General features: G+C 46.1%; 1 protein-coding gene across 3 annotated transcripts; it reads right to left on the reverse strand.

Moving 5' to 3' along the window:
* Positions 1-18: 18 nt before the first annotated feature.
* On the reverse strand, positions 19-23870 carry camkvl (CaM kinase-like vesicle-associated, like). Of its 3 annotated transcripts, XM_076984476.1 has the most exons (12): positions 23635-23870; positions 10526-10657; positions 7105-7211; positions 6700-6831; positions 5734-5808; positions 5329-5467; positions 4454-4574; positions 4259-4334; positions 3985-4121; positions 3787-3865; positions 3571-3658; positions 19-2554 (listed from the first exon to the last, which is right to left on the reverse strand). In XM_076984476.1, the coding sequence occupies exons 3-12, from the start codon at positions 7197-7199 to the stop codon at positions 1175-1177; spliced, it is 2322 nt and encodes a 773-aa protein (XP_076840591.1). In that variant the 5' UTR covers positions 7200-7211; positions 10526-10657; positions 23635-23870; the 3' UTR covers positions 19-1174. The 3 variants fall into 3 exon arrangements, with proteins under 3 accessions (XP_076840591.1, XP_076840592.1, XP_076840593.1); XM_076984477.1 differs by lacking the exon at positions 10526-10657; XM_076984478.1 differs by lacking the exons at positions 10526-10657; positions 23635-23870 and adding an exon at positions 8674-8949.
* Between the last annotated feature and the right edge of the window lie 1221 nt (positions 23871-25091).

Genomic DNA, 25091 nt, shown 5'->3' on the forward strand with positions numbered 1-25091 from the left:
GATATAATCTAAGTTTTATTGAAATTTTGGCAGAAAGAGTGCAAAAGTAGCTTTGAAGAATATCCTATTCACATCACTAAGACAAAAATATTTTTAAATTAGCTAAAGTTACAGAGCACAAAAGCGAGGCTGTCACATTTAGAAATCCCACCTTGGGGAATCGTAATAAATAGCTATACATTAAATGCATTTAGGAATATTTATAAAAACAAAAGGGAGAAAGAAAAGACTAATCAAACATAGGATGGACATGCACCACATCAAAACAAAGGCAGGCAGAATAAGTTAATTATTTGGACAAACATTTTTAAGTTATTACAAGTAAATGACAGAAAGAGTAAGAATAGAAAGACATGCAGTAAAGGTCGAGTAACTGTACAAAACAAGAAACGAACAGGTATTCAAATGGATATTGCAATCATGAATTCTTGAATCATTGACCTATAAAGAACGTTTCTTACGCAGTCTGTGGCGCCCCCACGTGGTGTACGTTATTGGCAATGTTTTGAAGTATAAATGGCAGTATTGCAACTTGTGTCATTACTGGCTCAACTTAAGTCTTTGGAACAAAATCCACGATGAATAAATTATCTAATGCAAACAATCATGATTAAATGTAAATACATTAAGATGAATATATGACCATGTTATTTTGCTTTATACTAGATTACACTCTACATCATAAGGGTAGGTCTATTGTATCCATAAGATAAAGACCCTTTCTTCTGTGTTTGGACAGACTACTGGATTATGACTATAAAATAATTCATGTAAAATATCAGCATTTGCTACCAGATTATACTGTTTAAATAGAAGTATTTACAGCCTTGTTAGGTTGTGACCACATCACAGGATTCATTTTGTGGTGTACACAAGCTAGTTTTTGAACATGCACACACAGGAATGTTGCACTGTAATTTTGTTTTTGTAACAGTCCCCAAAGCCTCAAACATGTAATTGGTCCTTTTTCTTAGGAGCAACCTTTGTCACAAACACAGCTGCTCTTGACTTTGCTTAACAAAATGCAAAGAAAACAGCTACTCTATAATTTGGATTTGCATGAAGAAAAAAAAATCAAAACTTAGCTGCTATTTTGAGAACCATGATTTCATCTAAGATTTATATATTTTTCTCACAATCGCTGCAACTTATCCTTGTATCTGTGTAAGTTTCATCAATCACTCCCTGAAAATCCTCCCCTTGGGGACTGACTCGATCTCCCAACACCCCTTTGGCCATCTCTCTCTTCCTGATCCTCATCCGCACTGAGAACCTGAGTATGTGAGGGTGGTGATGGGGGTGGGTAGGAGGGTGGGGGGATAGTCAGGTGTGGGAAAGAGGGCATGGCAGGCCGAGGGGTGGAGGGGAGGGGTGGTGGGGAGGAGTGGTGATGTCCGGAGCGAGGGCAGCATGAAGGGGAAGAGTGTGCGCTTTTTGCCCTTGGCAGGGCCTCCGGACACTCGCTGATCTTCCCCAGCAGTGAGGGCATGTCACCTTCGATCTTCTCGAGCACAGCTGCCATTTGCTTCTCGATTTGTTCGATCACACTATCCATTTGCCAGTCAGTGCTGGCCCCTCCTCCTTGCTCGAGAGCACTGAACATTGTGCCACTGCTAACAGAGTAGGGCTGGCAGTATGGACTCGTGTAAGAGGTACCAGGACTTAGCTCTCTCTGTTCCTCCACGTTCACAGCCATGTCATGGCCCAGGATGGAGGAGCCTGCTGTAGCAACAGGACAGGCCTGTTTTGCTGACTGGCTGGTCCTGTCTGTTCTGCCTGCTTCCCTTTCCCGGCCCCCTGGACCGCCTTCACCTGCCGTCCCTGCTTGCCTCTCAGCTACTGCCTCTGGGAGCTGGGTCTGACACCAGCTTCCTGGAGTCATTTCCTGCTTTTGAGTTGCGTCTGCTTTCTCCCCCGTTTTCCCTGGCCGCTGTTCCTTGTCACCAGCCATTCCGCTAATCTTATCACCAGCTCCTAAGCTACGATCCAGACAGAGGTTGGCGGCCATTTTTCGGCGGTTTGGAGTTTCAGCGGAAGCCGATACTAGCTTGTCTGAGTTGCCAGTAGCGGTAATCTCTTTCTCTGAGGTGAACTTGTCCCCTTGGCCACTAGAGAGTTTGGTGGACTCTGTTGAGGTGGCTTTCTGACTCGCCTTCGCCGCCTGTTTGTCTTGGACTAAAATGGCCGCCGTTTTGCGAGTACCATCCCCAGCACTGTGCTTCTCTTCGCCCTGTTCCTCCTCCTGCGTCTGAGTCGAGGAGTTGGTCTGAGCAAGTGGCTTTGCTGTTTCAATGAGCAGGGGAGGACCAGTGTTTCCTTTCTCCTCTTGGGTCTTCTCATTTCTTTCCACAGGTGGTCTGTTTTCTGCCGTCACCACACGAGCCACGCCCGTGGATGGCACGCCTGCGGATGCCACGCCCATGGCATCAGTGGGCGGGGCCTTGCTCTCTGCTTCAGCTTGGCCCGCCTCCCTCTGGCTCTCTGCCGCTGCTTCTGCGGACGCCAGCTCTGAGGCCCGGAGACGCTGCATAAACGTTGTGACTCTGATTGCTTTCTGCAAAACAGAAAAGAGTGAAAAATTATAATAAAAATGATAATAACTAATTTTATTAAGTGCTCCAACAAGTCAGACTTACTTTATTGACTCTTTCAATGTCCTTCAGTCCCAGTTTCAGAGCTAAAATGTGAGTGTTGCTTTGAACAGTCAAGTTGAGGTTTCCTTTTTTGTATCTATGGCCCGTCAAAGGACCTTACCAGTTTTTGAAATATTTTATAGTACTATATAGTACAGGAAAGCACAACAAATAATGTGTAATCTGATTGAGGTAATTTGGAATTAAAGCACGAGGTGGACTGGATCAATGGATCAGGGACACAGTCAGTCATGTAGTGGTGTGATGACCCTGTCCTCTCTCTCTCTCTCTCTCTCTCTTTTTCTCATGCTCTTTCTCAATGCACACACAGATGTACCATAGGTCCTCACACACATACATGTGACACTTCAATGAATCTTTATTCTGGAGTTTTGTCTGAGACAGTGGAGGGCTGAGCAGAGCTCTACCCAGGACAGTGAGGGTAGAGCCAGACTGCATACACTATGACTGGAGGCATATGGGGGCTGTGATAGGCTTGTTATTTATTGCTGTCCAGACAGTGGGAGGTCTAAATATATAGACAGACTCTTTTCAGCAATCAGGCTTGAACACCATATTTCCTCGCAGTGACAGCAATCGGAAAGCCAGACCAGGAGGAAGCTAGTGCCATGACTCTTGCTACAGCGTGTGCCACTCATAGAGATACAAGCGCTCAAGCCAGCGATTGCTTTGGCAAAGAAAAGAGTCGGTGCCTCTGTGCTGTCTGACAGAGAACAACAGTACCTTCAGCTCCTGGGCATCCCGTGCAGGGGGAGGGAGGAGGAAACGATTAACAGAGCGATCAGAACCCTCACTGTTACACCAATCACCAGCATTGCTCTAATGCATCATTGTCCTTGTTAGATGTGATATTTATAGTGTTGTTGAAGGGTCAGAGGTGCAGAAGCTGACGTATGAGCTGCAGGAGTCTTCTTACCCTCCACTTGGCTTTCGCAAAGTTCTTCTCAAACTGAGCACACACTCCCTCCTTCAGGTTCTTCTCCGAGGCGGCGTTTCCAGCAATCCTGTTGAGGAGAGGGGATAAGCCCACCGCTCGTAAGGGTGCTCCACGCCGAGAGAGCCAGCCCTGCGTGCACGTGCTCAGGCCGATCACCCACATTATCACGGGCGTGTTGCTCTGACCGCGACTTACCATTCATGCCACAGGGCTTCCTGCGCCGTGATCCGTATCATCTGGTCGATCTCCATCAGCTTGCACACCAGCTCTTTAGCTGTTTAGGCGGGAACAAAGAGAGGGATGTCTGATTTCATCCGTTCGTCGTGAGTTCGTCAATCATGTTCGTCATAAACGAGTTGCTAAAGGCAACGCAGCTTCCCTCCCTTTGTGTACCTGCAGGCGATATGTCGTCCCAGTAGGGAGAGTCAAACTCAAAGTCTCCCGCGACAATTCGGCAGAAGATGATGCGGTTATGCATGTCTGAGTTCTCCTCTTCTGTCTCATCGTAGAAGGGAGGGTTTCCTGACAGCCTGTAAGTGAGGTGTGGAATAACTGTATTATATGTATAACTGTCTAAACCAAGGAATATTGTGAAGGTTACACTGGAGATGTACAGCAAAGAGTCTAACCGCACTCATTCAAGTGGATGTATCTAGTGCAAACTCACAGCATATACATAATGACGCCAACAGCCCAGCAGTCCACTGGTCTTCCATACCGATGACGAGCCACCACTTCTGGGGCTGGGAGGAAGGACAGAAGAAGGCATGAAGGAGACAGTCAGGCATGGGGTGATACTCAAACCTCAACCCTCAACCCTCAACCCTCAACCCTCAACCCTCAAAGCTAGCAGTGCAGTTACCCAGGTACTCTGGTGTTCCGCAGGGTTCAGTGATGGAGCCGTTCTCGAATCTGGATAAGTAGAAGTCTCGCAGCACGACCTTGTTGTGGTTGTTCTCTGTGTAGTACATCAGGTTCTCCAACTGTAAAGAGAGTCGGGCGATGGAAAGTTGATTCCTCCAGAACTCATTTAGAGAGAAAGCTCATAAATTACCTTTATCTTTTCTCTAAACCTATTCTTTATTCTTTAGTATAGCAAAGTTTATATTTTAGGAAGGCTGCTTCAAAGTCTCTATGACGGGTCTTAGATAACATATTGATTTGTAACAGTCTGTTCCCCTTACATCCCACTATTTGTCCTACTGTATTATATCATGAAATTCAGTATTCCTATAACACCATAAAAGTATTTCAAAGGTTGTTATGCTGTTTGTGTGGCCTTGCTGTATTTGTCCACTAGAGAGCACTAGAAACACATGTTGAGCTCTGTAACAGGCGTGGACGATCACGTAATGACTACCCAGAGATGGATTGGGGCCATTAGACACTGTAATACTATTTATTCCATTCACATTAGTTTTGCACATTAAAGCTAACCATAAGGGGCCATCTGTAATATCACAGCTGAATAACTTCATGAGTCAAACAGGGCTAAGTGTTTGTTTAATATCACTGATTACTGTTTCTAACACCCTGCAGTGACGGACTTCAACATGCACACATGAGCCAGCACATAAACACTCAAATGAACAACTTAAAAATCATTTTCTCAGATCGACTCATTCAACTGTAAGATACACATATAATTTCAAGATAGTGAAAAATAAATAAAGTTATGAAACCCAGGCTGAGGCATTGCATTAAACATGACGTGTTGTTGGAATATCCTGAGCCCACCTTTAAGTTTCTGTGGACTATGTTGAGGGAGTGCAGGTATGCTACTGCCTCTAGGACCTGCCGAATCACATTAGCAGCATCTCGTTCTGTGTAGTTCCCCTGGTCCAGGATCCAATCAAATACATCTCCACCTGTGGCCCTGTCACACACACACACACACACACACACACACACACACACACACACACACACACACACACACACACACACACACACACACACACACACATAAAATAACACATGTGTAAGTGTGTATACTGTTGAAACTGCTCAGTGAATGGAAGTATCTGAAATGTTCTCAAGGACTCAATCTTTGTAATGCCACACAAGACTTATGACATATTAGTCGTTGGTACTGCACTGAGGGAATTAGGACGAATCAGCGCCAACAGAGGTCAGACTCACAGCTCCTGGATGATGTAGAACTCTTTCCTGGTTTCAAACGCATCGATCAACTTCAGGATGTTTGGGTGGTTGACCCTGAAAGCAGGAGATCGGGGCCAATAGCCACATTACGTCTTACAGAGTAGAAGATCAGGGCCAATAGCCACATTACGTCTTACAGAGTAGAAGATCGGGGCCAATAGCCACATTACGTCTTACAGAGTAGAAGATCAGGGCCAATAGCCACATTACGTCTTACAGAGTAGAAGATCAGGGCCAATAGCCACATTACGTCTTACAGAGTAGAAGATCGGGGCCAATAGCCACATTACGTCTTACAGAGTAGAAGATCAGGGCCAATAGCCACATTACGTCTTACAGAGTAGAAGGAGGTGCTTCAAAAAATAGTAACTTCCCATGCAGCTGCAGTAACGTACAGGAAGGTGTGTACTAAAGTAGCTATTTCCATTCACTGAAACACCGGCGTTCTTTTCCTAAACATCTATCTATCTATCTAGCTCTTTCCCTCAAACTCTCTCTTCTCCTTCTGTCTCTCTCCCCCACTTCCCTGTCTCTCCCCTCTCTCCTCAATCTATCTCCCCTCTCTCCTCTATCTCTCTCCCCTCTCTCCTCTATCTCTCTCCCCTCTCTCCTCTATCTATCTCCCCTCTCTCCTCTATCTCTCTCCTCTATCTATCTCCCCTCTCTCCTCTATCTCTCTCCCCTCTTCCCTCTCTCTCCCCCTCCTGTCTCTCTCTCCCTCTCCTCTATCTATCTCCCCTCTCTCCTCTATCTATCTCCCCTCTCTCCTCTATCTATCTCCCCTCTCTCCTCTATCTCTCTCCCCTCTTCCCTGTCTCTCCCCCTCCTGTCTCTCTCTCCCTCTCTCCTCTGCCTCTCCCCTTCCTCTCCTCATGCTGTCTTCCTCTCAGATCCACACACTAACAAATGTCTCGTCAGCTGTTGATGTTCTGAATTATTCCGTACATTTTAAGGATCATGATCTCGTTCTTGGCAGCCTTCCGTACTTTTCTGCCATCCTTCTTGAGGAATTTCTTGCACACGTAAACCTTGTCCGTCTGGCGGTCTTTCATCAGACATAGCTCGCAGAACTCCTTCCTGCACAGAGAAGAGGACACTGTGTTGCATTTCTCTACACCATAACTCCCATTGGCACTGGACTCTTCACATACATGGGACAATTAAGAAATGCTGGATATTCCATGTGATTACACAAATTATTACTGAATGCATATCCACCCAAAAGAGCAGTGAAAGCTAATTAATGAACATTTACTGTATGGATGAATTTTCGACTTAATTAGGTCATTATTTTGTAATGGGCAGGTTGCCATTCAGAAGGCGCTAATGATTTTGCCTATTGACACTCACGCCTTTAGGACCTGTCCAATCTCATATTTGTCTGTGATGTCTGACAGGCTGTGGTACGTCCGCCCATCTCGCAGGGCAAGGCACCCAAATGGCATGACAGCATCCACCTATGCGATATCAGAAGAGAGAGAGAAAAAATATGCCTGACTCAATAATACCAGTGCCATTCAAACCACAACATAGTCTCCACAGTGTAGCTACACTGAAGACAAGCCTCTGTACAAACTCTAGCATTTTAAGGAACTATAATCTCAGAGGTGTTTATAAAGGCTATGTCCTTTATATATTCCTACCATTAATGCTGCTTGACAAATAAATAAATAGATGGACAGGTGAAGAGGTAGATCTCATGAATGTTGGGCCAGGAAGATGATGTTTGACAAAAGTCCTGTTATACCATCCCAGCAGATGTAGCGACACAGGCTGCAAGGAGTTTTGGCGGATGTTATGTTGAAAAACTCTACCATGTCCGACCAAGACTGGTTCGAGTGGTGTGGGTAGCGGTGCACTCTGGGTAATCCAGCTCCTGCCTCTAATCCATAATCCCGCATGCAGAGAGGAGAGGAGGAAGGAGGGGGTGGGGCGGAGTGGGCGTGGCCTCGCTTGGGCAGAGGCTGGAGAGATGGTGGATGGACTCAGACACGTTACCTAACCACTTTTCATGAAACAGTCTCTGTGACCGCCGTACCCGTGACGGCAATGCCATTTACTACTGTGTTTTGATTCAGTGCCCCAGAGCCAAGGAGCGTGGCCTGGGCACCACCACGCTCAGCCCTGGGCACCACCACGCTCAGCCCTCCTCTCCTCTCCCAGCTGCATGTCCACACATGTCTCCTTAAGCTCGGACACCCATGTGCCCCGGCTGCATGTTTTGGCAGGAGATGCCTTCAGAACAGCTGGACTGCCCTTAAGATAGAAACTCATGGTGTTTTTAAACAGCTGGGGTCTAATGGTCAGTAAAGTTGCTCAGAGGAATGAGAGTGCAGACATTTGGATAGGATTTATAGCAACACTGTGCTGTGTGTGCAATGAACCGCAGTCTTCTCCTCAATCAATCATTTTGTGTCCTGTGCTCATTCTTTTCTATAATGAACTGTGCAGAAGACATATAGTTTTGCCTTGCCAATATGTCAGGCACTTAATACCTAACTGGCTAAGCAAGCAGTTATTCATTTCACCCTTGCCAACATTACATCACTATCGTCATCATCATTATATTCATATGATTTGTGATTATATTTAGGCTCACACAGCTAACATGACATAGATTCCTTCCTGTTGCATCCCCCTATCACTAATACTATTCTCGGCACCATCCCCCACGAGACCGCGTCGCCGGCTCGGCGAGGTCACAAAAAAGTGCCCGGAGCGGCAGGAGCTGCCATGCGCCTCCGCCCTCCCGCGCGCTCGGGCGGGGAGAGTAGACACGTCCTCCGATGGATGTCAGCCGCAGGACAGACAGACCCTGCCAGACGGCGGCCCTCGTTAGCCGCTAGTCCCGCCGTGCCGCCCGCCGCTACATTATAGATGGAGGTGCATCATTACCTCAAGCTCCCCGTCTCTTCTCACCTCGGTTCACTAAAGTGGATCTCACCATGTGGGGAGAGCTCCACTGATGCCTCGTTACACGACAAACGAGGCATAAGAAGCGGAGTTGCTACGTTCACAGCTGCTGCGCCGCTAATGCGTTTTGCTTGGATTGGGGACGTGCATATTCCGAGTGACTGCTCTACTTTACTGTCCTTCTACACCAGACTCAGACACAAGCATTCATGGATACACACACACACACACACACACACACACACACGCACGCACGCACGCACACACACACACACACACACAAACACACACACACACACACTCATATATCAGACTAATAATAATGTTTGAACAGGATCTAGAGTTGGCAGTGCGCCACAGATGCAGTTAAAGGGAGAGACAGACGAGGATGCGGTCGTTGCACAGGGTCTAGGGGCTAGATTAGACTAGACTAGACTAGACTAGCACACAGCAGGTGCCCCCCCCCCCCCCCCCCCCCATCATTAAAGACGAAGTGAGTGAAGTGAACCCCCCCCCACCCCCAAACAAGGGTAGCTTTCTCTAATGGTGCTCTCTCTCTCTTCATTGTCTGAGGCTGCTCTTATTAAAGCAATGAATCTTCATCTCCAGAGGCACCCACATTAAACACCACACTGAATCCCGCAGGATAGATGGGAGGAACCACACTGTTCTCACAATACATTTGAACCTGAGGCATGCACTAAACTATGCACTCACTCGTACACACACACACACACACACACACACACACACACACACACACACACACACACACACACACACACACACACACACACACACACACACACCCACACACACACACACACACACACACACACACACACACACACACACACACACACACACACATACACATACACATACACACATACACACACACACACATACACACACACACACACACACACATACACACACACACACACACACACACACACACACACACACACACACACATACACACACACACACACACACACACACACACACACACACACACAACAAACAGCATGAAGCTCCTGGGGATGCATGCAACAACATTAGAGGTGTCTCTCCCCCTTGTCTTCAATTCTCTACCTAATTTTGTTGCTAAATCACCATTGAACGTCTCACAGAGTGACGTTTTGTAATTGTAAAACCGTACTGAGTTCATTCTGGTTCTGCTTCTAAGGGGCTTTTGGCACAGTTGGAAGGGACATCCACCAGTTGATTGGCCTAGATGCACAGAAAATGGATGAAAAGGTACAACAGACCCATCGGGCCTGAATACTGGAGGAAGACTAATAAGGGCTGGAGTAATTCAGTAGAGAGTCGTTATGGACATTGTGCAGTAATTTAAGGCGAGGCTGGTCTCTCTGGGAAAATGTATCACCATTTTTACAGTTCAAATGTGAATGAAAAAGTTAACTGCTAGTTCACATGTAATGCGTTAACAGGGTTTGTGTGTTATACTCTGCAAGTCTAGTCAGATTTTAAAAACAGATCCCCTGGACTTGATCCTATATGGTATTTAAACAGATCCCCTGGACTTGATCCTATATGGTATTTAAACAGATCCCCTGGACTTGATCCTATATGGTATTTAAACAGATCCCCTGGACTTGATCCTATATGGTATTTAAACAGATCCCCTGGACTTGATCCTATATGGTATTTAAACAGATCCCCTGGACTTGATCCTATATGGTATTTAAACAGATCCCCTGGACTTGATCCTATATGGTATTTAAACAGATCCCCTGGACTTGATCCTATATGGTATTTAAACAGATCCAGGAAAACTTGATTCTTGGTGGGTGAGGAAGGTGTGGTTGGAACTGTGGCAGGGGTCACATACCTTTTCCTACAGCTTTACACGGAGCAGTTGGACCCTCCAGAGATCACAGGGAGTTTGGCAGGGCCCTACTTAGGGCTGTCCACCTTGTCCAGTCTGCCTGCTGGGGGGGGGTCTGGTTCCACAAACCTGGAGCTGATGCAAAAAAAAAGACAGCTTCCATAGGGGACGGCCAGCAGAGGGTTAAATAGATGCCCCCACACCCCCAGTAGAGGTCTGCTATCTCAGTCAAACCGATGTCTGGGACAGGCTGGTGGGCTTTAGCTGCTATTGAAGTTCACACGTGATGTTTTGCAGCTGGAATGCATGACAGCAGTCGGTGCTGGACGCCACATTCTGCAGCTCAAGGAAGCGTGACAGAAAGGAAAGCAGGACGAATAGCTCAAGGGCAGAAAGATTACAGGTCTGATGAACAAGAGGCATCACCAGAGCCAACTACAATTGCTGTAATCACATTTACCCAATTAAATACAGGCAGGGTACATGAGGGTACATTACTGGATGAGACTGTATGTAGAACCAGACTACTAAGGAAGTGAGATGGGATTCACTTAGAAGGAAATTGGCAATTAACTCTTCCATTCATCTTCTGAAAAAATGCTTAAATGCTTAAAAATGCTTATTACCTAATTATTGTGCTATCTGACGTCTTGAAGCATCAGAGCAATAAAAAGGGCCACAAGTGTGGCAGTCCTGAACACACACACACACACACACACACACACACACACACACACACACACACACACACACACACACACACACACACACACACACACACTCAGAGAGCAGGTAAGTCACTTCTGTTCTCCCTTTGTCTATTTCCTGTTTATGAGAGCGGTTCACCCAATTATAGTCAGTAAGCTCCTCAGTGATCCACATGTCTGGCCATTGCTCTTACAGGCAGGCAGCTCACACACCACAATATAATGGAGCCCTTCATTTTTTAATAAGGAAGCCCTCCTGAAGGCAGCGATGCAAATTCATAACATCCGTGTGAAAAGAACCCAAGTGTATTTTGTCACACAGTTATGGGCATATTTTTACACAGATGGATTACTGTACCACCTCAGCTTCTCCTACTGCTATTCCTGAAGTGCTCACAGCCCCAGCCATAACGAGACTTTCATTGCACACTGCACCTTCACATCTGCGCAGTGCACAAATCAAGAGACTCAACCAGCAGCCCAGCCCCGCTCGGGGTAGGACGGACGTCACCCCTCGCCCCACAAACAGGAGATGAGCCGCCCCGCCGGGAGGTCAGTATGCTGCCTCTGTGCAGATAATCAAGGCTGTACATGGGGATGGAGCAAAGCAGTCGCTTTTTATGAGAAGCACCGACAGCAAACCCGCCGCCATTCAACTGGCCGCCCGCGTCCCCCGCCTGCCGCGAGCCTCTGGGCCTAAATGAGGTCTCCTGGGCCGTATAGGACGTTTGCGTCATTACTGCCCTCCTTCTCCATAGGAAGAGCCTCGATTCAACTCTCAGCACAAGGAGCTGCAAATTGGGGTGGGGACGGCGGAGGACGCACGCGACCTCTGACCCCTCAGCGTAGGAGGAGTCGGCCGCTGTCCGCGGAAAACGGGCAGGCGGGATCGATTGGTGGCGGGAGGGGCACCTTAAGCCACCGGCACACAGCAGCCGTTCTGTAGCACTGCGTGGACAGTGGCTCACAGGCGGTGCAGCGAGCATTCAGCAGGGCTAGAGGGCAAGCAGTCGGCTCAAAAGAGAAGATGAATATGGTTTGGTGGTACGTGCATGGGAAGGCACGACCTCGTGCACACGTTGACACGCCATGCACGCGGGGGCTTGCGTGTGGAGGTGGAGGCCTAGTTTTGCCACGTGCTACATCACAGGTTTATTAAACAAGCAATCAAAAGTGTGATCCAGTGGTTTTACAGCAGCTCATGAGGATCAGGATAAACTCAAGTCCTAATGGTAGAACAGCCCTTAAGAAAACTAGACCACGTTCCATGAGATCAGTGTGAGCAACATTGGATGTGTATGTCTGTGATAATGGTGATGGTACTAGCGATGATGTATATAGGCAGGTGATAAATAGAAAGGTCATTTTTGTAAGAATGTGATGTATAGTGGCAGCTAATATATGAGATGAGGAATCAGTATTGAGATGAACGAAAAACACCTCCTGTAGGATTTTGCCAGCATACACAACACCTTTTTGTAGGTTAAGTACAATTGTAGTCAAAATAATTTTTATATTAACAGTACAAATGTTGGCAAATCGTTTTTTGGTTCAGTTCAATTAATATATGTTATGACTGCTAATTGACTGTTGAAATGTATTGGCTGTGATGGAACCATGTTTTCTCTCTCTCTCTCTCTCTCTCTCTCTCTCTCTCTCTCTCTCTCTCTCTCTCTCTCTCTCTCTCTCTCTCTCTCTCTCTCTCTCTCTCCTCTGTCCTGTCTTTGAAAGTCTAGTGTTTGAGCTATTGTGTGTTTGTGTTGTGAAGTTGGGATTGCAGGGCAGAAATGAGAGCCGCCCACATGCAATGCTCCGGTACGTTCAGTTGGAGAAGCAGATTAATGGAGTGAACAGAGAACACGCCCGGTGGACTGCCTCTTGCTCCGCCCTTTTTTCACTCTGTTAATCCCCACGCACCACTACTGCCTGTCACGCCTTAACAACTCCCAAATATGATGGAACAATCTGACTTCTCACTATTAGCACGTTAAGTTTATATGTAAATAGCCACCATAGGAACATATGCTGCAGCTGACAGCTAATGAAGATGTTGGGGATCTCCGTGGGCCTTTTGTGGAAGACCTTCGGGAAGCTCTTTTTTTGTATGCTACACTCCTGTAAACACATCAGAAGAAGGTTGAACAATTGTCCTGACAGCAGCTAAATTAGGAGTGACAGACAGGCAAAATGCATGCCGTACGAGTCATGGGGAATAATTAAACAGATACGTCAAATGAAGGAGGCCGGGGGCCTCTAGTTTGAAAGGGAGCGGGTAGTCATTCAGATTTTTCTCTTCACACTTTCCCATCCACTGCCACCACACCCAACCCAGCACACCCCCACACATGTACACACATAACACACACATACACACAAAACACACACATACACACATAACACACACATACACACATAACACACACATAACACACACATACACACATAACACACACATACACACAAAACACACACATACACACACAACACACACATACACACATAACACACACATACACACATAACACACACATACACACATAACACACACATACACACATAACACACATAACACACACATACACACATAACACACACATACACACATAACACACACATGCACACACATAACACACACATACAAAAGCACCTCACTGTTTCATTAGTGATGATAATGCAGTGATTCTATTCAACTCTGCCATAAATGCGTGCCAGCTCAGCAAACCAGCCTTGTGTGTATATCTCCGCTAAATCATTAACACCTGGTAGATCTCGCAAGACAAGAAGCAAGACAAGCAGCATCTTTCTTTCTCTCTCTCTCTCTCTCTCTCTCTCTCTCTCTCTCTCTCTCTCTCTCTCTCTCTCTCACACACACACACACACACACACACACACACACACACACACACACAAACACACACACACATCCCTCTGGCACAGTTTCCTTTAGCAGCTGTGATGCTTAACTTGCATCGTAGACTTCAAGATTCTGTTTGAAAAACAACTCCCTCCTCCCTGCCCCCCCCCATCTACCCCCCCCCACCTACCCCCTTCACCTACCCCCTCCATCTACCCCCCCATCTACCCCCCCATCTACCCCCCCACCCCCTCCACCTACCCCCTCCATCTACCCCCCCATCTACCCCCCCACCCCCCCCCCATCTACCCCCCCACCCCCCCATCTACCCCCACCATCTACCCCCTCCACCTACCCCCCCCACCATCTACCCCCCCCATCTACCCCCCCACCCCACCTACCCCCACCATCTACCCCCTCCATCTACTCCCACCATCTACCCCCCCATCTACCCCCCCACCCCCCCATCTACCCCCCCCCCCCATCTACCCCCACCATCTACCCCCCCATCTACCCCCCCACCCCACCTACCCCCTCCATCTACCCCCTCCATCTACCCCCCCCATCTACCCCCTCCATCTACCCCCCCATCTACCCCCCCCATCTACCCCCTCCATCTACCCCCCCATCTACCCCCCATCTACCCCCTCCATCTACCCCCCCCATCTACCCCCTCCATCTACCCCCCCATCTACCCCCTCCATCTACCCCCCCCATCTACCCCCTCCATCTACCCCCCCATCTACCCCCCATCTACCCCCTCCATCTACCCCCCCCATCTACCCCCTCCATCTACCCCCCCATCTACCCCCCCATCTACCCCCTCCATCTACCCCTCCATCTACCCCCTCCATCTACCCCCACCATCTACCCCCCCCCATCTACCCCCCCACCCCACCTACCCCCTCCATCTACCCCCACCATCTACCCCCCCATCTACCCCCCCACCCCACCTACCCCCCCCATCTACCCCCCCCCATCTACCCCCTCCATCTACCCCCCCCATCTACCCCCCCCATCTACCCCCCCATCTACCCCCCCACCCCACCTACCCCCCCCATCTACCCCCCCCCCATCTACCCCCTCCATCTACCCCCCCCATCTACCCCCCCCATCTACCCCCCCCATCTACCCCCCCATCTACCCCCTCCATCTACCCCCCCATCTACCCCCTCCATCTACCCCCCCCATCTACCCCCCCCATCTACCCCCCCATCTACCCCCCCCATCTACCCCTCCATCTACCCCCCCCCACCTTCTTCTCTGTACTTCTTTTTTTTCATCTAATACTCAGATCAAGCTTTACTGAAGCAGATTAAAAACTATCCTTACTTCCATTTAGTCCAAACAACATTACCCAGACCTAAAAAGCACTCCTCCGTTACTCCTCCTCTATCATGCCGTTTTAAATAAAACCTCTTTGATCTCTTTCACTATTGTTCAGTTTTTCAGCTCTTTTGCTCTGTGCTCTCCCTCTGTTTTTAATCTGGATTTGGAAGCCTCATATGTTAACCTGAACAATCAAACCAGAATTGCATTGGATTCTATTTTCAGATTCAAATCTGAATAAACATCGCAGGATGTCCAACACTGTACCAAAAACCTTGAGTGACAATTGGAAGTAAGAATGGATGTTATGAATACAGAGTGTCGTTTTATATAAATCACTGTTTCATTAAAATTATTAATCTACATAACATAACTTGCTCATTAAAAAAACTATATAAATGCAAAAGACAAGAAACATTGGATATGTTGGACATCCAACGAACCTTGGATTTCTAGCCATTTATATGAAGGTTATCCACCATTCATGTGGACATCAGAAGACTGCCTTTATGTGCCGGGGCATCAGTGAGTTCGATTTTCGTAATCAGACCTTTGTGTTTGTTTGTTGCTCATCATATGATCATATGCGGTCCTCGACTACACCTGTGGCATCAGGCTCCATTCAGACCACTGCCACTTAAGCACATGTTTCCACTCCACTGAACAGCTCACTACACCAAACAGGCTCTGTCTGATCTCCACTCCCTCAATGAGTGAGACCCGTCCACTAAACCCCAGCCACAAAAGTGCCCTCTAATGTCTAGTTAACAGGCCATAACAAAGTGGCTCTCCGTCCGTGCTCAGTGCCGTGTTTCCTGAGTGTTGGGGAGGTGGGTCTGGGGTAGTGTACAGCATGAGGATGAGCTATGGTATTTGAGAGTGTGGCTCTGTGAGTACGTGCCTGCCTTCTGGTGAGAATTAGGTCAGCTGAGCTCCTGGGAGAGAGGAAGAGGGAACAGAAGATGTAGATGAGGTGCCGAGTAGAAGGTTACACCAGAAAAATGACAAAGAGTTAAAGATAAAGAGAATGTTGAGAGTAAAACTGTGAGACTGTCCCCCCGCGACAGTAGCAGGCCCCACTACGCTGACAGACCCACCCACTGACTTCTGGGTTTGTTGTTGTGACCACGGGTGAGCCGCTGCAGAGAGGGTGAATCAGAACTGCCTATACACATTGTAAGTGAGATGACAGGAAAGGTGCTGTTCTAAAATGATGTTCTAACCTTGGCAGGAAGGACACAGAAAAATACGGACCTACCCCAGATCAGAGTCTTGAATAACACAGAGATGGCACGCAGTTCTGGAACTGATCTAGCAGAACAGACGTAACTCATACACTGCAGGCTCTCTGCAGTATTCACACCTTTGTGACTTCGAATGGGGTTTTATGAGCTTCTCTCTCTCTACTGTATGGTCTGCCTGATACTGTACTGGGGTAATTAGCTGTGGCTGGAATAGATCTATGAAATATTTAGGGCCTTCCAGTGGGACCAAACTTCAAATGGGAATCTAGTTGACCTTCTGGAAATGTGTCATGCAGGCAAATATAAAAGCCTCACTTAAGTACATATATATTACATTAATTCACTTAAGTACATATATATTACATTAATTCACTTAAGTACATATATATTACATTAATTCACTTAAGTACATATATATTACATTAATTCATGCAAAGCAATGAGAATAAATCCAGAGTGTGTCAAGCCCTGAAGTCTTAACAGCATGTCACTCAGTGCTGATGGTCATTTTCATCCTTAAACCACCTTATTTAAAGAAGTCTGAATGAGTACACTCATGCCCTTAAATCACGTGTTGTAAAACGTCAGCCTCATCTTCCATTGTGGTCATTTACTTCTACACAGTCGGAAGAGAAAAGGCAGGTGATCAAGTCCCAATTTAAGCAGTCTGTATTCCAAGACTTCCGTTTTGGTCACTGAAAGGCCAATGTCTGTCCGATACAGACAGTCATACATTTGGACAGATTCGCCTGAGGTAGGAGTACACACAGCTTCAGTACACCAAAGCTACCGCGCTTCAGAGAAGTTTAAGACTGAATCCCTCGGGGAGGGGCGGTGTGGTGGGAGAGTTGCTGCTGACTTCAGACGCACAGGTAGGGGGCACCAGGATAAAGTTAGCCGCGAAAGATAGCGATACACAAACCCCAGACGCAGAAGGAAACGTGTGAAATGTTCGGCTGTGAAATCCTCTCCCCTGAGGAGAGAGAGGGCTAATGACTGAAGGGGAGATAGTGGTGGCCGAGTCACAGCTACTTTAGCGTCACTTATCCTCTTTGCCCAAGAAAGGACATTATCTTCATCACAGCCCATTTCCCACGCTCTTATAAAGGCAAAGTAACATAGCACTCTCTGTAGCATACATTCAGATTAAGACCCTTGTAGACACAACATAACCCACTGTCATACGTTTGTAATATGTTAGCAGGGTTGCCAACTTTTGAAGATCGCTTGGAGTGAGATTTGAACCTGGAGGAGGTGGCGAGTGTAAATTATTGACGGGTGGCGAGCGTAAAATGGACACAAATTAAGTGTTATATCGCGATCGATCGATCTCCAGTGGTTGGCGCCAGAGCGAACTAGTAACTCATTGAATCATATATGTGGATCAGAGGTAAATAAACTAGATTTTTTTTCAGCGTGAGAAATCGGAAGTGTGGCGTGAGAGCGTGTGAAGACAGTCAAATGCGTGTGTCTTACGCTCAATGTGTGAGAGTTGGCAACCCTGTGTTAGTTCAGCAAGAATATAAGCCACGGACGGTAAACGGTGGAGAGTACGCCAACTGGCATCTTTATGTACCTATTTGTGTCACAAATAGACCGGAAGTGGGTGCGTGAATCGAACTAGCGCGCATTCAGGCTGACGACTTAGGTCCGAGGGCAGCCAAAGTCCCCTGAGGACGGTGCCCATCTGGAAGGTTTGGCACGGTAAACTGGCACGGTAAACTTCGCCCGACTCCAACGCGTTATTGTGGAAAACTCAGAAGCGCGCGCACGGATCCGTGGCGTCTTGCCAGCTCGTTGCACAGACGGCGAGCCGCAGCTTATGATGTCGCAGAGCAGAGGACTCGGGGCTTGGTGTGTTGGAGACTCTAAGTAGGTGGGTTATCGGAAACCAGGTCAGGAACGGCGCTGCAGACTCTGTTCTCCTTGCCTGGCGTTCTGTTCATTTTGACTGTTCAATAAGCTGTTGCGCAATAACCCTCCTATTTCACTCCGATTCAGTCCACTGCAGTTCTGGACCATCACCTCTTCTCCTCTTCTATCCAGAACATGAAAGGTTTGGTTATTTAATGAAAGTTCACGGAAGGACACCGCATAGAAACGTGGGCGTCGTTTACGTAGGGGTATGTGTGCACAACGCGAGCCAATTTGGCATGAGACTGTGTGTGAAAACACAAATTTCACAACAGTTGACATAACAGTAACTCGGTCGACATAATCCCAGCCCAGTTCGCGTGCTTCTGTTGATCTGTGCGGAAAGTTGTAGTGATTGGAAAAACACAGAATAAAGGTGGAAGAGAAAGAAAGCCATGCTGTGAGAGAGGTGACTGAGGGTGAAGGAGAGATGTGGGAGGAAGCAACAGCTTGAGTCAGATACCAAAAACGTTCTAACAGCAAGAGACATGTTTGACCAGACACCGCGATATTAAAATCATCAATCATTGGCCCTCTCCAGCAGGGAAAATGCACACAGGAAGGGAACAATGTTTGCTTTCACTGCTGCGGAGTAAAAATTGGAAAGCATGGAAAGATTATGCTGCCTATGAATGTGTTCAGAGAGATCGTTATGATGCTTCATTTGATCCGCCTGTCAGGGGTCATAACCAGGACAATGAGTGACGTGTCAGGGGTCATAACCAGGACAATGAGTGACGTGTCAGGGGTCATAACCAGGACAGTGAGTGACGTGTCAGGGGTCATAACCAGGACAGTGAGTGACGTGTAAATAATGTTCCGTTATAATAATGCTGGTCTGCAGATGGTGTGCATGCTCATGCAGCCCGAGGAAGGGTATGCTTTTCTGTTTCCGTTCCCCCTAGGCAAAGAAGGGAAGGTGAGATCAACAGATCGAAAGAGGACTCATGTGACACACTGTAACTGTAGTGCTGTAAGAACCAGGAGACCAGGTCTTTCTACCTTTGCCTTTTCCCATTGCCTTAATTCTCATTCTCACTTCTCTCTCTCCCCCTCTCTCTCATTGTTTGTGTTTCACTCTCTTTCACTCTCTCACTCTCATGCCCTCACTCTCTTTCACTGTTTTTTTCTGTCTCACTCTCTCTGTCTCTGTCTTTCAACTTCTCCCTTAACATACAAAGAGGGCTGCAGGATAAAGAGCCCTCATAACTAATTCATGCACCCTCCTCTCCACCATGTGTTTACTACACTTTGTGTCCAGTGGCAGGCTCCAGCCTATCACACAAAAACACACAAAAGAGTGCCAGTTTTCATTGTCATGAGTAAAGCCTCGCCTACACATCTCTTCGCTAAATCAGGAACACAGGTCTCAGCCTCTCTTTCTCTGTGTCTCTGTCTGTCTGTCTGTCTCTCTCTCCCTCTGTGCCTTCCCTTCTTTCTCTCTGTGTGTTGTTCTATGGAAATGTTGTGAGGGTATAAAAGTATTTCCCACACCTGATCGGTTAGGATGATGCTAACAGAAGGAAAAGGAACATCAAGATTTTGAGTGTGTGTGTGTGTGTTGTTAAATGGTAGACCAAGACCTGTGAGAGTTTGGCCTGCCATATGTTCACAATTACACAGTAATTGCCTCTTGAGTTTCTGGTGAAGTCCTCGGAGTCTGTGCTAGCACAGGGAGTGTTTTTAGAATCCAACTTGAGATGTGTCTAGGAAACTGTGTCTACCTCTTGAGTAAGGCATTGTACCTAATAATCTGAAATGTTTAAAGAGCCCTGATTTGGGTTCTTTATGGAGACATTTTAAATGTTTAAAACCTTTGTGGTTCTAGAGTCTCTATAATTGTATTTGTTTTATTTGAAGCCCATGGAAGATGTTCAAAAACAACTGGCAGACAAGACAAAGGGAAAAGAGGCTCAGCGGGGCTTGGGTGTGAGGAGGGGGTCCACACACCAATATCATTGCCTCTAATGAAATCAAATCATAGTAGTTTAGCACCTGCCTTTGCTCTTGCTCTTGCTCGCTCTCTCTCTCTCTCTCTCTCTCTCTCTCTCTCACACACACACACACACACACACATATACACATAGCAGAGGCGTGGCCTAAGGCTCACTGTTACATAAGTTTAGCCCCCCAGGCGGGTGTATGTGTGTGTTTGTGTGGTAATGGTAGCAGTTTAGTTTAGTAGTTTCACTATACCCTGTACCTTCACTGTACTTCCCAAAAGGCTCCTCAAGCAGTGAGAGAAGCAGGCGCTGTGATTCGTTAAACAGGTGTTGGAATTGAACTTTACTACACATGGGAATAATTGCTGTCATGAGTCTTTTACGAACTTCATTTCATTTGTCAACATGGGAGAGTGTCTGATGAGGGGAGAATCTGCTAGTAGGAATGGTCCATTTGGGTATTCATTATGCTGCCCCTCCACAGGTGAAACCTGTGTGATGTATCAGGCTATATAACTAGTCCAGTTTAATTAGTGTAGCCCAGAGGACTTTCAGTACAGTCATGTTGTGTGATATTGGAGATGAAACTGAGCACACATCCTACAGGCTCCCCAATAGTCAAACATCCAAATGTATAAAAATATCTTCTAAAAACAGTGTTTACCATGCGCTGTGAATGCAATGGAACTTCTATACTGAGAAGCTTATGGAACTGAATGTCAACATTGGCATTATTCGAAAGCACAATGCTCATCACTGCCACGCAAATGAGCACCAGCGAGTTTATTTATGTCTCGGTGCCTGTAGACCACCAACTTCCTCCGTGACTCATTGCTCACCAGAGTTAGTCTTAATGAAATGTTTCCAAACGAACAGTGACATGTTAGGTAAACGTGGACATGAAATAGCAGGTTAAACACACCCAACTCTTTGTTAGCACCTAAATAAAGTGGAGTAGCTGGATGCAGTCGTATGTTAGTTAGGAGTCAGTTTGGGGGCATATGGGCTATGTTTAGATAGAATATAATTTTCAAATAGTCAAATTTGCACTCCATTTCTCAGAGTGGTGGAGGTGCGACATGGGAACACTGAAACAGAAACTGCAGGGTCAACATCTGACCTATGTCATCTGACCTATGTCACGTGACCTGTGTCATGTGACCTGTGTCATCGCGGCTTCAGCACGCGCTTTGCTTTCATGAGGACGGATCCGCTTCCCTTCAGTCCCCATTTTATCGCCTACATTTCCATTGTAAGAACGCCAATGTCTACATTTACTATCTCTAGCGTATTGTTCACTTTGTACTTAATAAACAAACATTAAACAAAGCAGTTGTGTATTGCAGTTGCAGCATTGCTGTGCTAATCCCGACAACTTGTTGTTTGCTTATTTGTTTCATATACATACTGTATACAAAATATACTGTCATATACAAAGCCTTATGTGCCATTGGCTTGTTTTAAAAAATTACATATTTCATAGTAACAGCCAACCCCCCCCCCCCCCCCCAAAAAAAAGAAAAAACAAACAAAAAAACAAAACAGCAAGTCCTGCATTGTATTTTTAACACCAGTACTACACAAAAAACATGAAAAGTTCATATAGTCTTGGTGTTTTGCTGTACATGCAGTCTGACTGGATCTGGGCTCGTAAAACCCTGGTGTCTACATGGAACTCAACTGGGATATCCTGCCTTCTGCTGAGATGTGCAATGTGTGAGTTCAGCTGAGATCACAGCTCAACAGCGGGTGCATCTCTCACACTCAGAAACACCTCCCAGGCTGTTGGGAGTGTGAAGAGAGCCATTTTCCTATCAAGGTTTGACACCACATTCGGTAGCATGTGCTATGCAGCCATGGCCTATACATAACATTATATTATTATTATTATACATAACGACATTATAACGTGAGGTTATAATGTCTATGTTCTCTTGGTGACAGTGCAAAGATGAAATGATGCCCCATCTACTGTCACCTCTTATGAACTCTCTGTCTTCTGTTAACTCCATGAAATATATTGACATTATTGGAAGTGAGGCTTGCATGTGTGTTGAGGAAAAAGGTCATAAAGGGTTCTTGACGGGGTTGTGCTCTGGGTGCAATCATTTGAATGTGAAAAAACCTCTCTGCTTCGTTAATGGTTCCTTGGGGTTCTTTGCAGTGTGAACCATGTCAACACAGCAATAATATTGGCTGACAGAATTATTGGCTCACATAATTATTCTGCAATCTGTGCTATCAGCTATATGGCACTGGCAGCTTTACAGCAACAAGGTTGCAGGTTCACATCCCTTTGTGTTACATCAAAGGTACAAGACGAAATATCTGTGGTATAATGTCTCTATTTTTGTATTCTGCCATTGCGACCTTGAGCAAAGATATACAAAAAATGAAAATACAAATTATTTCCTACGAATTGGGTATTAGAGGTTCTTTAATTGACCAACACTTCAATTTACTGAGAAAATCTAAATAAAAATGTAAGTTGTATACCAAGATCTGTGGTAAAGTACTGGAATATAAAGAGGTCTTCTTCACACACTTTGGGTTTAAGTGGGGCAGCAGATGCAGAATCACGAACACATTTCTTTGCCAGAGAAAAAGGAATAGAAAAAGATCGAACCTCTTCCTTGAAAACAGTGTGCATGTGTCCTCTGTTTTCTGAATAATCGTGAACATGACGGACAACTTTGACGCGCAACTGCTGTAAGAACTCCAATTAACCCGGAATAATTAACATACATAACACTGCAGGCAGTGACATGCGAGACAGGTGCACGAGAGACGTACAGAGTGCTAGGTACTTTCTGCTGTCTGAAATCCTACCGTTGATGACAAACACTGGGACGTACTCGACAGGTTTTGAGTTAACAGAGGCTACTGCGAATACAGTCCTAAATTATATAGATAAAAAAAACTCCACAGCCATTATTATTCAACAGACAAAAAGAATTTGATTATTTGTTTGCTTCAGTAATATTTCAAATGCTTCCTCTTGTATTCCAGGTTCCCTCACATTGCGTAATATGGAAAAGGGGATGAGCAACTAAACAATTTGATGGAACACGAGCGTAATTGAATCTTGTGTACACTGAAAAATGACCTAAACTTGATTTACCTGGTCTGGTCGCGGAAACGGGTTGAACACTGAGTTCCGTTCACGAGCTTGAAAGGCAATGCCAAACTTTGACGACAACCTTAGTATTCCTTATTTTTCCTTTGCAGTTTATGTATAATGAGAAGATATACGCTACTTAAAGATTAGGCGTATTGCTCGCGCTTTGACACCCTGCGAGTGTGCGATGCCTCCGTCCCTCCCACTCGTACCACCAGAAAGAAATAATCCGAGCTTTCATCTGGATCACGGAATCGGTCTCTTTTCCTTCTCTCTCTCTCTCTCTCTCTCTCTCTCTCTCTCTCTCTCTCTCTCTCTCTCTTTCTCCCCTCTCTCTCTATCTCGGAGTTAACTTTTGGAATATGATATAAAGATTTTTGACTGCTGTGCTAAGTGCACGAACTGTTATGCTCTGACATCAAGAGTGAAATTTTGTCCGTCAAATATGTAGGTAATAAAAATGTTTCTTTTTACGACGTGATATTCCTATAATCGTCATCTTATGTAGCCTATGAACAGAGTAACACGCTTCCACGCAAGGCTACTGAATACAGAGAGCCTGTGCAAAATCGCATGACTAGCAGATGTTGAGAGTGGACGGGATTAGGGCATCGGATTCAAATACAGCAAGCACCATTCAATTAAAAGCTCATCGGAAGAAAGAAGAAACATTAATGTACTAGCAAAGTCTTTCATTTGAATTCTTGCAGCGAATGCTTTTCACATGTTGTTGTAACCTATAATACTCCACTCTAAACGACACCGTAAACGCACATAACCTTTATTACCTACGGAACAATTTTAAGTACTGTCACAGTACACCTTAGAGAATAATCCACCCAATAAGAGTTCTGCTACAACACTTCTGTTGAAATGTAGGACAGTAGGTTTCTTTCGTTAGTATCAACTCTTAGTGAGGTGTCTGTGATAGCAATGTAAGGGAATTCACCTGTTAAGAGATGACTTTTATAGACAAAGTAAACCACCCTGTTGCAAAGCAGCGAAAATGACTGTAAGCCAGCACGTTACAGACAGATGGCTGTGTAATTATGCAGAAACTAACCCGTGATTGTGTGCCTGTGTGTGTGTGCACGAGTGTGTTTGTGTGTGTGTGTGTGTATGTGTGTGTGCACGAGTGTGTGTGTGTGTATGTGTGTGTGCACGAGTGTGTGTGCACGAGTGTGTGTGTGTGTGTGTTTAATGTATATTTGTGAGCTTCTAAGACCCCTGAGCCAGTGATGGCACCAGAGTCTACTGGTATTGAAGCTGTTCTCCAAATTGTTACTGGATGTCATAATTTCATTACAGCAAATGTGCAAGAAATGTGTCTGATAAATGAAATTTAGCATGAGAGGACCTCTTATGATCATTACTTTGTTTACAGCTCCCTAAATAGCCCTTCATATTCTCTAACTGTCTTTTTTGGGCAGCAGAGATGTCTCTTACCCATTGCATTTCTC

This window comes from Brachyhypopomus gauderio, chromosome 21 (assembly GCF_052324685.1).
Source record: "Brachyhypopomus gauderio isolate BG-103 chromosome 21, BGAUD_0.2, whole genome shotgun sequence".
NCBI classification, from domain to species: Eukaryota; Metazoa; Chordata; class Actinopteri; order Gymnotiformes; family Hypopomidae; genus Brachyhypopomus; species Brachyhypopomus gauderio.